The 12,264-nt window shown below is 50.9% G+C and overlaps 1 protein-coding gene across 1 annotated transcript in view; it reads left to right on the top strand.

The window, feature by feature from the left end:
- Positions 1-8,046: 8,046 nt before the first annotated feature.
- The window catches only part of RIN3 (Ras and Rab interactor 3), a 75,744-nt gene continuing 71,526 nt past the window's right edge, over positions 8,047-12,264 (top strand). Inside the window, exon 1 of the mRNA XM_012724618.1 lies at positions 8,047-8,247. Coding sequence (XP_012580072.1) covers positions 8,095-8,247 — 153 coding nt within the window. The 5' untranslated portion in view covers positions 8,047-8,094. The remainder of the gene's footprint in view (positions 8,248-12,264) is intronic.

The following is a 12,264-nucleotide window of genomic DNA, read 5'->3' as shown; positions in this document are numbered from 1 at the left end:
TGACAACATGGATGAGTCTAAAAACAACTAATGAAAAAAGTCAAATGTAGCCCACCCCTGACGGTACAGGGTGTTGGAGCGCAGCACTGTGGGGCTGTCTTCAGCCCCTGCAGCACGAGCTTGACCCCCGTCCAGGGAGGTGACCACATGGCCCAGCAGACCTCCCCTGACCCGCCCGCTGCTCCCCTCAGCAGTGTACTTCAGTCCATCTGACTGTTCTGCTCCCCATTCTGTCTCTGGTGAATCCTCTCACCCCCCCACCCCCATACCTCTGGCCTGTACCCCAGTTCTTGTATGTATAAATAAATAAAATCTTTTTTAAAAATAAAGAAAAAAGTCAAATACAAAAGAACACACTCCATGATTCCCTATAGCAAATATCCAGAAGGCAGAGCTGTAAGAACAGAAAATAGATGAGTGGCTGCATTGGCTGGATCTTGGGAAGAAAAGGGAGTGACTGATAAAGAACACAGGATGTTTTACAGGTGGCGAACATACTTAAACATTAATTGTGAGGGGGCATCATTCTGTGACTATACCAAAAACGTCTGAAGTGTGCACTTTAGATTGTTAACAAAACCCAAAACACTCCATATGCAAATTCATGGAGACAGCATATGTCGAACACCAGTGAAGGCTCAGCTGAAGGGGAACAGTTGGGAAATGTTTTCTCTGGAGCTTGTGTGAAAGAGCAGGGCTGCTCTGCTGGCGAAAAGAAGACCAGAGGCTGGGGAGAGGTGTGCCGGCGATCTTCACCTAGGGGAAGGGCTGTATGGGCGGGGAGGGGTCATCCCTGGACCTATAAAGTGCAGGAAAAACAAGAGGACAGGTGGAGTGTTGCTTCTCCGAATGGTCTGCCCAGTGTGAAGTGCCGTCTTTAGAGCTCTTCTAGCAGAGATAGCCAGGACAGGCCACCTTGCTTTATGGCGCTTTCCACAATCATCGAGCCTACCTGAGATCCCCATTTTTCCAACAGCACTTGCTCACTTCAGTCACATTTAATTAAGCTATGTACATTTTTTTTAAGACATAATACTAGTGTACTCTGAATAAACTGATATGGTGTCAACATAACTTTTTTTTTTTAAGATTTATTTATTTATGCACACAGAACTGGGTGAAGGCCAGAGGGGCAGGGGCAGTGAGAGGATTCACCAGAGACAGAGTGGGGAGCAGAACAGGCAGATCCATGAAGTACACTGCTCAGGGGAGCAGCAGGCAGGTCAGGAGAGGTCTGCCACGCCATGTGGGTGGCCTCCGGGGCCGGGGATTGAACTCACACTGAAGCGGCTGCAGCCAGTTTGCAGTGCTGAGTCCTAACCCGTTGCGCCACCAGGACGAGGCTTAGTGCAGTGGCCTGGAGCCCAGCTGAAATACCTGTGCCTATGTTGGGCTGTTAGAGAAGGCTCCAAGGGAGAGGGAATATTTTGATGGTAGCCTTGGAGTTCCAGTGGGATGCTGTAGCCCGGAGGCTCCCCAACCTACTGAATTTTGCAAGCTGGTCATTACCCCACTGGAAGCTTGCTACTGTGGAGGTGGGAGTGTTTACACCACAGACATTGGCAGTCGATACACACTAGGACTTTTTCTTTCTTGCCAGGGACGGTTGTTTTCTAACTCCTGCTGGCTGCTGTCAGAGCATTTCCCAAGTCCTCTGGAGTCTGATTCTTTGTGGGCACTCATTTAGATTACCTTCTAGCCCAGCCCCAGGCTGCGGTACTGACTTTAGAAATAACTGGGAGGGTCCTCCCTGCTAGCACAACCTATTAAAGTGCAGCACTGCAAACCAACCTCAGCCACTTCAGCATGAGTTCAATCCCCAGACCCGGAGTTGACCCACATGGTGCGGCAGACCTCTCCTGTCTCACCCACTGCTCCCCTCAGCAGTGTTCTTTGTCAATCTGTCTGTTTTGCTCCCCACTCTGTCTCTGGTGAATCTTCTCACTGCCCCTATACTTTTGGCCTGCGCCCCAGTTCTGTATGCATAAATAAATAAATCTTTAAAAAATAGAAAAATAACTGGGGTGGGGGTGGGCTTTCTGGGAAAATTGCCCTGGCGAGAGGACTAGGCTTAGGTATCTGGAGACACCCCTCTCTGCTTCCCCCACCACCACCCAATCTTCTCAAGCTCTGGGATCTTGGGGAAAGGTGTGTGCATGTTTCTTTTAATTAAGTACTTTAAGCATTGAGAAAGCTAAAGACAAACACAGCAACGCCCTGATCATTCAGCTTTGTTACATCCTATCATTTTGTCACATTTGCTTCAAGTCTTTTAAAAATAGATTAGTCACTGCAGAGCTGGCTAAAGCCTCCTTCCTACAGCCCTCTGGTCCTGTCCCAGCTTCAAGAAAAAGGTAGCATTTCAAGCAGAGGGAGGGTGCTTCAGCTTTCAGAAGCTCCAGGCTGGGTGCTGTAGCCCATCAGCCCATAATGACTATTACAGATATTCTCCTAATAACGAGTGATCATCACCACACATGGAAGGGCCGTTTCCTGTCACATGCCCGGCCACCTCATCTCATTTACTCCCAGGAGAAACCGTCTCAGCGGGTTAGACGTAGTGCCCATTTGCCAGGAGAGGAAGCTGGAGGTCAGAGTGGTTATTAGGGTGCCCAAGCCCCAGTGAGTCAGTTCAGGGCTGGGATATGAGCTGGGCCCAGGGGCCCCAAAACCAATAGCTCCCCTCCTGCCTGCTTTTATGTATTTATTTAAATATATTTTAAATAAATATATTTATTTATTCAAATATATTTTTTAAGATTTCTTTTATTTATGCATTCAGAGCTGGGTACAGGTCATGGTGCAGAGCGGTGAGAGGATTCACCAGAGACAGAGTGGGGAACAGGACAGGCTGACTGACGAAGTACACTGCTGAGGGGAGCAGCAGGCAGGTCAGGAGAGGTCTGCAGCGCCCTGTGGGTTATCTCTGGGATGGGGAACGAACTCACGCTGAGACGACTGTGCTTGCTTGCAGTGCTGCATTTCAACCCGCTGCACCACCAGGGAGAGCTTATTTATTTATTTTTAATGATCTAAGAAATGCATACTTAGTATAAAATTTTGAAACAAGCCCTTTACATTTCTCAGAAATGACTGCATTTCCAGAAAGGGTCTCTGTGGATATGACTCTGATGAGTATGTTCCCAAATAGAATTCCAACACGGGTGAACGCTCTTTCTTTGTCAGATGCTAGAAGAAACATAACCATGGAACATTTAAAAATGACTTCAAGAGCCAGAATACTATAATGGTTCTCAGCACAGACCCTGGAGGGACACGTCCCTCCAGACTGTGGAGCTTGGGTCCCCGTGCGCTGGCCCGTATCGGCTGCGTGGCTTTGAGTTAGCACCTTAGCTCTCGGTGCCTCAGGGTCCTCATCTTTTCGTGAGACTATTCTCGTTTATAGGGCATAGGGTAACTAGATTAATTTCCTAGCAACAAATAACCACAAACTTTGCAACTTAAAACACAATGTATTTTCCCATGATTCTGAAGGTCAGAAGTCCAAAATCAAGATGTCAGCAGAGCTGGGTCCATCTGGAGGCTCGGGGGAGAATCTGTTCCATGCTGCTCTCTGGCCGGCGAGCCTGGCCTCCCGTGGCCTCACTCCACTTTCCCATCTTCCCCTCTACTTAAAATATCATCTTCCATGGGCCTGAGGACCCCAGCGCAGTCCAGGATGCTCTCATCCTGCAAAGGTCCTCTTGACAAATAAGGTCCTGGGTCAGAGTTTAATCATTTATTTGGGGAGGCATCATGCGGCCCCCGTGGGTGAGGGTGACTGAGTGGGGTACCCGAGGGCCCCTTCGCACCTGCCCCCACCCCGTGTCGTCTCTGTGCAGGGACCAGGCATCTGCCCCCCCTTGTACTGAAGTTGGGAGGCCTGAGGTCAGAATCGTGGGTGGGACAGAGATGGCCTTTCCTCCATCTTCCGCTTCCAGCCCACACTCCTCCAGATTCGGGCCAAGTCTGCACAAGGGGGCCTCAGTCCTCCTCACAATGAGGCATCATGAAAACTGCCTGGGCTGCTTCCCTGGGGGCACCAGGCCACCCAAAGCTGGCGCCTGCACCTCGTGAGTCCCTTCCTCCCTGCAGACCACAGCCACTTGGGAGTGGGCACCCGTCAGCCTCTCCTCTCTGGAGCAGCGTGCTCCCCAGTTCACCAAGGCTCCCTCCGCCTGAGAGGCTGGGGCTGGGCACAGCAGCGAGCTGGTGAGATAGCCCCAGGGGGCTGAGTCCAGCCTGCTCCCTGCAGCCCAGGGTGTGGCTTGTTGCCTCTGGTGGGGCAGCCTGGCGTGAGGCCGGTAGCACTGTGGTGAGCGCTAATTGCTGTGCTCCGGAGCAGGAAAACTGAGTCATGGAACGTTCTCTTTCCGGTGGAGTATTCCAGTGTTCCTGGGGCTCATTATTTTACACTAACGGCACCATTAATCACCCGAGGTCCCTGTGGCCGCCTTTGCAGGACTCTCAGCTGATTTTGGCTGTTGAGAGGAAGGGCCTGGCTGGTGAGTCACTGACTCTGCAGCAGGTGACAGACACGCCCCCTACGGGGCCGGAGGGGGCTGTCAGTGAGGGTCATCAGCTATTGGAGCTGGTGTGGTCAGGCTGTCCCAGCCTGGGGACCTGGACCTGCTTCAGCCCCCAGCACTCCCACGCTGGCCCCCTGCAGGAGTGACACCACCCCATCCTGAGCTCCATCGCGGAGCACCATATCGGGCAGGGCATTGTGCGTCAGAACTGAATACCTGAGCATCCAGGGCCCACAACCCAAAGTCAACAGGGACTCAGGGCTTAGGAACAGCTGCGACACAGCCCCTCTTGGCCGTCAGGGCAGGTGCCCGTGTCACTTCCGAGAACCCACTCGTCCACAGCCCAGCCTCCCCGCGCCAGCTCCTCTGTCTCCAGCTTCCCCGCAGAGCTGCAGGCTTTGAGGCTTACAGATTCCCCTCCAACTTTGGAGGCCGGGGATTGCCAAGTCAGCGCCGGGCTGAAGCAGGCAGTGTGACTTCTGCCCTGGCCCACCCAGGGAGAAAGGAGGACACTGGAAGAGCCCAGCAGTTCCTGGAAAGCAGTATCCCAAGAGGCCCTCGCCTGCCAGGGTTTAGTCTGAGCTGCCAAGGTTAGCCCTTGGGTGCTCAGCCTTGAAGGTTCTAGGGTCACCCCAGGCTCTACTGCCTTTTTAGCAGCACACCATGGACTCTAGACATAAATAGGATCCACCAAGCGGTTTGTATCTATGCCAAGAAAATCGACTGCTTTGTTGATGTCAAGCCATGTGGTTCCCAGCACTTGAAATTGTGCGGAACCTCTGGGGCCAGATATTGTCTTGAGGACGGACCAAGGCAACACACAGATGTGCACCCCACTCTAATCAAATGTGGTCGGTCCTGACACCAAGGCTATGGAGTGGGGGAATATGGAGAGGAGGAAAATAACTCCTGTTGAGGGTTGAAGAGAGAAAAAATAGCAGTTAACTTTTTCTGAATTATGTAGACTAAGAACTTGACAGATGTCTCATCTAACCTGTTAGATAAGGGTTATTATTTTTTTACAAGTAATTAACCCCAAAGAGGTAAAGAAGCCCAGAGAGGTAAAGTAACTAGCCAGAAATCACATAGCCTTGGAGTCAAACACTGGGCTTTCAGTTGAGCTAACATGCATGTAGCCTGTTTTTAGGGACCCTTTGAAAGGGGAAATTTTATGCCCATTATTTCATTACAGTTTTTTTTTTTAAATTACAGAGAGTTGGAGAATTTTGCAATAAACAAACATATCTACCACTTACTCTTAAAGTTGTTTTTTTTTTCAAAGATTTGTTTATTTACACAGAACTGGGGTGCAGGCCAGAGGTGCAGAGGCAGTGAGAGGATTCACCAGAAACAAAGTGGGGAGCAGAACAGGCAGATCAACAAAGTATACTACAGTGGGGAGCAGTGGGTGGGTCAGGAGAGGTCTGCTGCGCCATGTGGGTCACGTCTGGGGCGGGGATTGAACTCATGCTAAAGTGGCTTTAGCTTTTTAATGCTGTGCTTTAACCCACTGTGCCACCAAGGAGGGCCCTTACTCTTAAGGTTTTTAATACATTTGCATTATTCCATGTCTGTCCATTCGTGAATCCATAGTTCTTATGTGCATTTCAAAGGAAGTTCCAGATGCCTCTCAAGTATGTTTGCATGCATGTTATTAATGAGAGTTATCTATGGTTCTTTTTTATTGGGTTGGTATAAAATTTGTGTCTGATAAAATATAAACATATTTTTCACTGTATCTCTTGAACTCCAGATAAATGAATTATAGTATTTTTTTTTCTTTTTTGCATCTGTCTCCTTTCACTCAGTGTGCTAATGTGAAGGATCGTCAGTGTGGCTGTATGTCTCAGCAGTTCCTTTTCACGGCTGAGTACTATTCCACAGTGCGATATGGCACATTTCCTTTCCATTCACCTGTTGATGGACACCAGGACCAGTTCTGGGTTGTTATGAATCAAGCTGCTAGGAACAGGCCAGGATTTTTTGTTTTGTTTTGTTTTGTTTTGTTTTTTTGTAGACATACACTTGACGATTCTTTTGGATCTACATCTTGGAGTGGAATGTCCAGACCACAGAGTAGGGCTATCTAGAACTTATAAAAAATGGCCTTTTCTGCAAAGTGGTATACCACTGGCCAAAGATGCATGGAGTTCTGATTATTTCTCTTCCTCCTAAAGTGCTATGTTGCCAGTCTTTAATTTTGACCATTTTAGTGGTTGTGTTGTGGTGTCTCATTGTGGTTTTGATTTGCATTTCCCTAATGACTGGTGATGCTGGGCACTTCACCTGCTTATTGGCCACTTGTCTTCCTCCTTGAGGTCTCTGTTGAAATCTTGCCCCTTTTAAAAATCAAGCTACTTATTCTCTGTTCGATGTATGCTTTGCAAAGATTTCTTCCCCCCGGTAACTTGCACAGTGCTTTTTCTTAACAATGTGTTTTGATGGGTAGAAGTTTATGTTTTGATAGATCTTACTTACCCATCTTTCCACTTATGTTCTTGCACTGAGTTCAGTTCAATAAGCATTTCCCTGCCCTTCAGAGAGGATGTTGGGAGCCAGTAACAGAGAACTTGCAGGCGCTGCAGCTGCCAGAGCAGAAGTGAGGGTGGGGAAGTGCAGGGTTTGCTGGGGTCAGCACAGCAGCACTTCGTGGGGAAGCCTGCAGAGGGGCCTCAGGAAGCCATGCCTTCAGTGCTAGGGGATTGGACTGGGTTCTTCAGGCGGCGGGAGCCACTGAAGATTTTAGGGCAGTGAAGGGGTTATCACAAGTGAGAGACGGCACCGGCACCATCCCTGTGATGCGGATCCTGGGGGAAGTTTCTAGTTGGTCACTTGAAAGCAGCAACCTGCATGTGCCTCGGGGCGCTGGCAGACTCCAGGGATGGGGCGTAGACTCACCTCTGGGTCCTCAAGGCTCTCTGACATCCAGAGGCCCCTCAGACCCTGCCAGGTCTTAGTGGGCCCATTACTTGCCAAGGATGCCTGCCTGCGGTGTAGGCCAATGGCTAGCTCGAAATCCCAGAAAGTGTTCTTATACAGGGATGAACACTCACCCTGCCGGCCCCTGCCACCCAGGTTTCTCATGCACCAGGGAACTCCAGGCCTTTGCTGTTCCCTGTGTCTGGAATTTCTTCCCCAGACATCTACATTGGGGTGTTTACTCAAAGTCACCATTTCCCCCTTTTATTGGTCCTATGTGTTTTTCTATATTTATCCACCTCTATCAATTATATATCTAACCACCTCCCTATCTATCATCTAGCAATCAACTACCTATAATCTATCTATTCACCTATCACCTAACTCTCTCTATCATCCATCATCTATCAATCATCTACCTGTTATCAATCATGCGCCTATCAATCATCTAATTATCTGCTTACCTGTCATCTACCTATGGATCACTGATCCACCTTATCTATCTTTTCCTCTTCAGATCTGTGCCCCTGTGTTCTCTTGAACCTCCCTCTGGGCTGGCTGCAGGACAGGCTGATCATTTGGTTGTATTCTCAGTCCTATTCTAGATACTGGCAAGCGACAGGAAGAAGAGGAGCAGGAAGACGGCATGGGGCCTTGTCTGCCAGTCACACGCAAGAACTGCCTGTCTCGCCGGGGCATCAGCGTTCTGGAGAAGCTGGTTAAAACCTGCCCCGTGTGGCTGCAGCTGGGTCTGGGCCGGGCCGAGGCAGCTGGGATCCTGCACCGGGAGGCAGCAGGGGTGAGTCGGGGTCTCTCCACCTCGTGGTGGGGGGTGGGCACAGGTACCAGGGTCCCCTGGGACAGCTGCACTGTTTGCTTTCTTTTCTCAGTCTTTTGATAGGGTGCTTTTTCCAGAGCTCAAGAGTGGACTCTGGTGAGAGGGCACATAGGTTCTACTGGGAGAGCTGACTGGGTGACTGGGTTCTACTGGGTGGCAGGCATGGCTGACTGGGCATTTGGGCAACTGAGAGACAGGGCTGACAGTGAGGAATTAGACAGCCTTGGGGATGGGGGTAGAGAGCCTGAGAGCCTGAGGCACCTGAGAAATCATTTGACACCCCTGTTTTACATAGGAATATGAATGATGGAGCCAAAGACTTCTTGGGTCTGGCTCAATGAGCAACCGGACAAGTGGCCTAAATTTTCTCATCCTCACTTTGAAATTGGGCCATGAGTTTCCCCCTGCCTGTAGGGTCAGCTTATTTGGGAGGGGTCAGATCCGTAGATAGTGAAAGATGAGTCAGAGCTCATCAAATACCAACCATCCCCACCCCCAAGCCCTCCAACCTCCTTCACCCACAAAACCTTGCAGGCACACACATTTTCTCGTACCTGTGCTTTTTAAAAAAATGTTTACTTATAAATCAGTTTAATTATAAAAATGATACATATATATGAGTTTATGGTGTAAACAAAAGCAGACTGGACAGAGTGATAAAGTCAGAGTGTTTAATAAAAATCTCTACCTGCTCTTTGTTACTGAATCTTCTTCCTAGAAATCTTTGCTTGTATTGATCATTGAAAGGGGGTTCACATCACCTGAAAATCAGCTGCACAATGTCTAGCTCCAAAGTGTTTTATCACCCAAGATAAAGCACCGGTTGCTCCCAGTAGTGCCGCGCCTCTGGCCACCACCGGACTGCTTCCAGAGCCAGTTTTGCCAGAAGTGTGTGGTGCGTCCTCCACTCATGTCCCACTATTTCCTGTGCGGGCTCAGCCCAGACGTGTGCCCCTGCTTCTAGTGGGAATTAGCACATTTACTCGTAGGGGAAGTAAAACCCAGAAAGGCCCTCCCTCGTGGCGCAACGAGTTAAAGCACAGCACTGTGAAGCTGTCTGCAGCCACTGCAGCACGAGTTCGATCCCCGGCCAGGGAGCTGACCCACATGGCGCAGCAGACCTCTCCTGACCCTCCCACTGCTCCCCTCAGCAGTGTACTTAGTCAGCCTGCGTGTCCTGCTCCCCGCTCTGTCTCTGGTGAGTCCTCTCACCCCCCTCACCTCTGGCCTGTACCCCAGTTCTGTATGCACAAATAAATATACAAATAAATAAATCCCAGGAGAGAAAGCAGCTCATGAGAGGCGTGGTCACACACTTCCCCTGGGTTGCGAGAAGAGCTGAATCCTGCTGGGCCCTGTGGGAACTGGGGGTGGGTGGGGGTTGGGGCAAGCTCAGAAGCTGCTGGGATCCACCCCCTCCTGATGGCCATTGCTGAGACTGTGGGAGTGAGGATCGGTGTTCCAGTACCTCCTTTCTGGCCTGAGTATGGGGAGCTCTGGCTCTGGCCAGATGTAGCCCACGAATAAGGCGCTGCAGAGCTGTTCTCATTTCCAGATGGGGGACACTAACTCACTTGCTCCAGCTCACAAAGCTAGTAGGGGCGATCTGGGCAGACGGCCTGGGGGAGGCTGCTTCTGGGGAGCTGACAAAAGTGACCAGGTTGCCCAGGCCCTGCCACACAAGGCAGGAGCTACGTGATTTCATTTTCCAGCTTAGCCCATGTTAGAGCAAGACGTGAAGCCCAGTTCAGCCCAAGGGAGAGCCAGAGGCCCAGAGACCCTCAGCCCTGCCCAGGGAGGTGTCCAAGCAGCTCTTGTAAGTCCAAGCAGCTCATGCCTGGTCATACTAATCTTCAAAGCTGCTCCATCTGGTAGGTGTTAGTGCTGCATACAAAAACAGACAGCTCCAGGCAGAGCCCTGAAAGGACACTTGTGTCCAGTGTCTTGAATCTGACCCCAGGGGTGACTCATGCGTGGAGACTCCTACTGACACCACAGGTGCCCGCTGAAGGGGCTCGGCCAGGCCCTTACCACACCGTGCCCGCCCCTTGCAGGGGGCTGGGTCAGCCCTCAGCACAACGGAAGTGGACAGATGACCCTCCTGTGCCCTCTCTTCCCCCCAGCCCCCCACCCCCACCCCGTGAGCATCTGTATTTTCAAGCAGAGACCAAACCCTAAGCTGATGATCTGCTAAACAGACTGGCCGGTACTCCCCCAGAATTGTCCTTTGCCTGGTCATGCAATCTTCAAAGCTGCTCCTATCTGGTAGGTGTTAGTGCCCTCATTTCTAGATGAGGTAGCAAGGCACAGAGACGCTAGCTCACTGGCTCAAGGTCACAGAGCCAGTAGGAGAGCAGATCTGCCCGTGTGACCTTCAGGGGTGCAGGAAGGCCCCCGGTGTCAGTATTCTGGCTGAGCTGAAGTCCTGCCAGTACAGGGCTTGGTTGTTTGTTATAGTTACAGACCCTGTGGGTGGCCCCCAGGTGAGCGCTCAAAGGGCCCCTCCTTCCGGTACCAGTGAGAGACAGCACTTGACCATGTGCGTGGCAGGAGTCGCCCAGCCAAGCGTCTGTGTGACCTTGGCCCCGCGCCATCCCTCCACCACTCCCCAGCTCCGCTCTCTGCAACCTGCTCCTCTGATAAGGTGTTGGGAGTGTTTTTGATTTGTGTGTATCTAGAAACAGGCAAGCAAAAGGTGACCTTTTTTCGTAAGACACAGGATGTTTCTTTGTTTTTGTTGCTTGTTTATTTTACAATAGTTTTCGATGCAAGTTGCAAGGATAGTCAGGACAGTTACCCAGCGTCTCCTATGCTAACCTCTAGCGCCAGCGAAATACATTTATCACAACTAACAAGCCAGTAGGCGCACGTTAGTGCTAACACACCCAGGCTTTGTTCAGTTCCCGTAGCTCCACTCACTGTCCTTTTCTGGGGGTCCCACCCTGGGGTCCCAGCAGTCTCCTTAGTCCCTCCTGGTTGTGACCATTTCTCATGCTTTGTTTTTCATGACAGCTTTGGGGAACACGGGGCAGGCACGTTGTAGAATATCCCTCAGGTGGGCGTTGGCTGTTGGGGTTGGGGGAGGAAGACAGAGAAGGTGGGACCCCCCTTCAGAGCACCTCAAAGGCAAGTCCCGTCAACATGACCTACTGCTGTGGGCGTGGCCTGCCTCACCCTGCTGAGTGGCCGAAATTGCTCACCCCACCCCACCTCACCTCGTGCTGTCCTCTTTGGAAGGAAGTCCTAGCACAGCCACCTTTAGGGAGGGGGACTTGGGCCCCACCCTTTGAGAATGCACATGAATAATTTGGAACTCTTCTGCACAGAGCTTTGTCTCTTCCCCCACTTATTTATAGATTCACGGATACTTAGTGTTGCATTATAATCTAATAATTATTTCATTGCTCAAAGTTGTTCCAGTGTTGACCCTGGGAGTCCTCTTGGGCCCTGTGCTCCTCTGACATCACCTTTTTTTAGTGTGTATCTGTGTTTTGACAGTTCATGGGGGGGGGACACGCCCCTACATTCTGGCATGACGCAATGCTGCAGGATCATCTTGTGCTTCCTGCTCTCTTCCCAGGATCTGCTGCTTTGCCAAAGAACCCGGTTCCTTTGGCTGGAGAATGATATGGGAGCCGAGACCTGGGCTTTGTGCGTGTTCATCTAGGCCAAAGATTGTTTTAGTGACAGAATCCTCTTGTAAGGTCGCTGTGCGAGGTCAGCTCACAAATTGCTGCTACCTGGGTGGAAATGTGAACATGCCACATAAAGGTCAAGGCACCAGCCCAAGAAACACCAGCTCTGTCCAACATCAGTTTGGTGAGAGCCTCGGCTCCCTCATCCGGGAGGGGTTGGGGCCTGGGAAGATGGTCCAGGCCGGTCTGTGTCCTGCACCTCCTTTGTAACAGCTCCAGCCTTGCCTTGTGAGAGAGGAGATGCCCGCAGGAGGGGAAGGGGGAGGGGAAGCGGGAGGGGGGG

Source organism: Condylura cristata, unplaced genomic scaffold (assembly GCF_000260355.1).
Source record: "Condylura cristata isolate star-nosed mole 26May11 unplaced genomic scaffold, ConCri1.0 scaffold00013, whole genome shotgun sequence".
NCBI lineage: Eukaryota > Metazoa > Chordata > Mammalia > Eulipotyphla > Talpidae > Condylura > Condylura cristata.
Note: the sequence above shows the minus strand (reverse complement) of the source record. Positions and strands in the feature narration are given on the sequence as shown.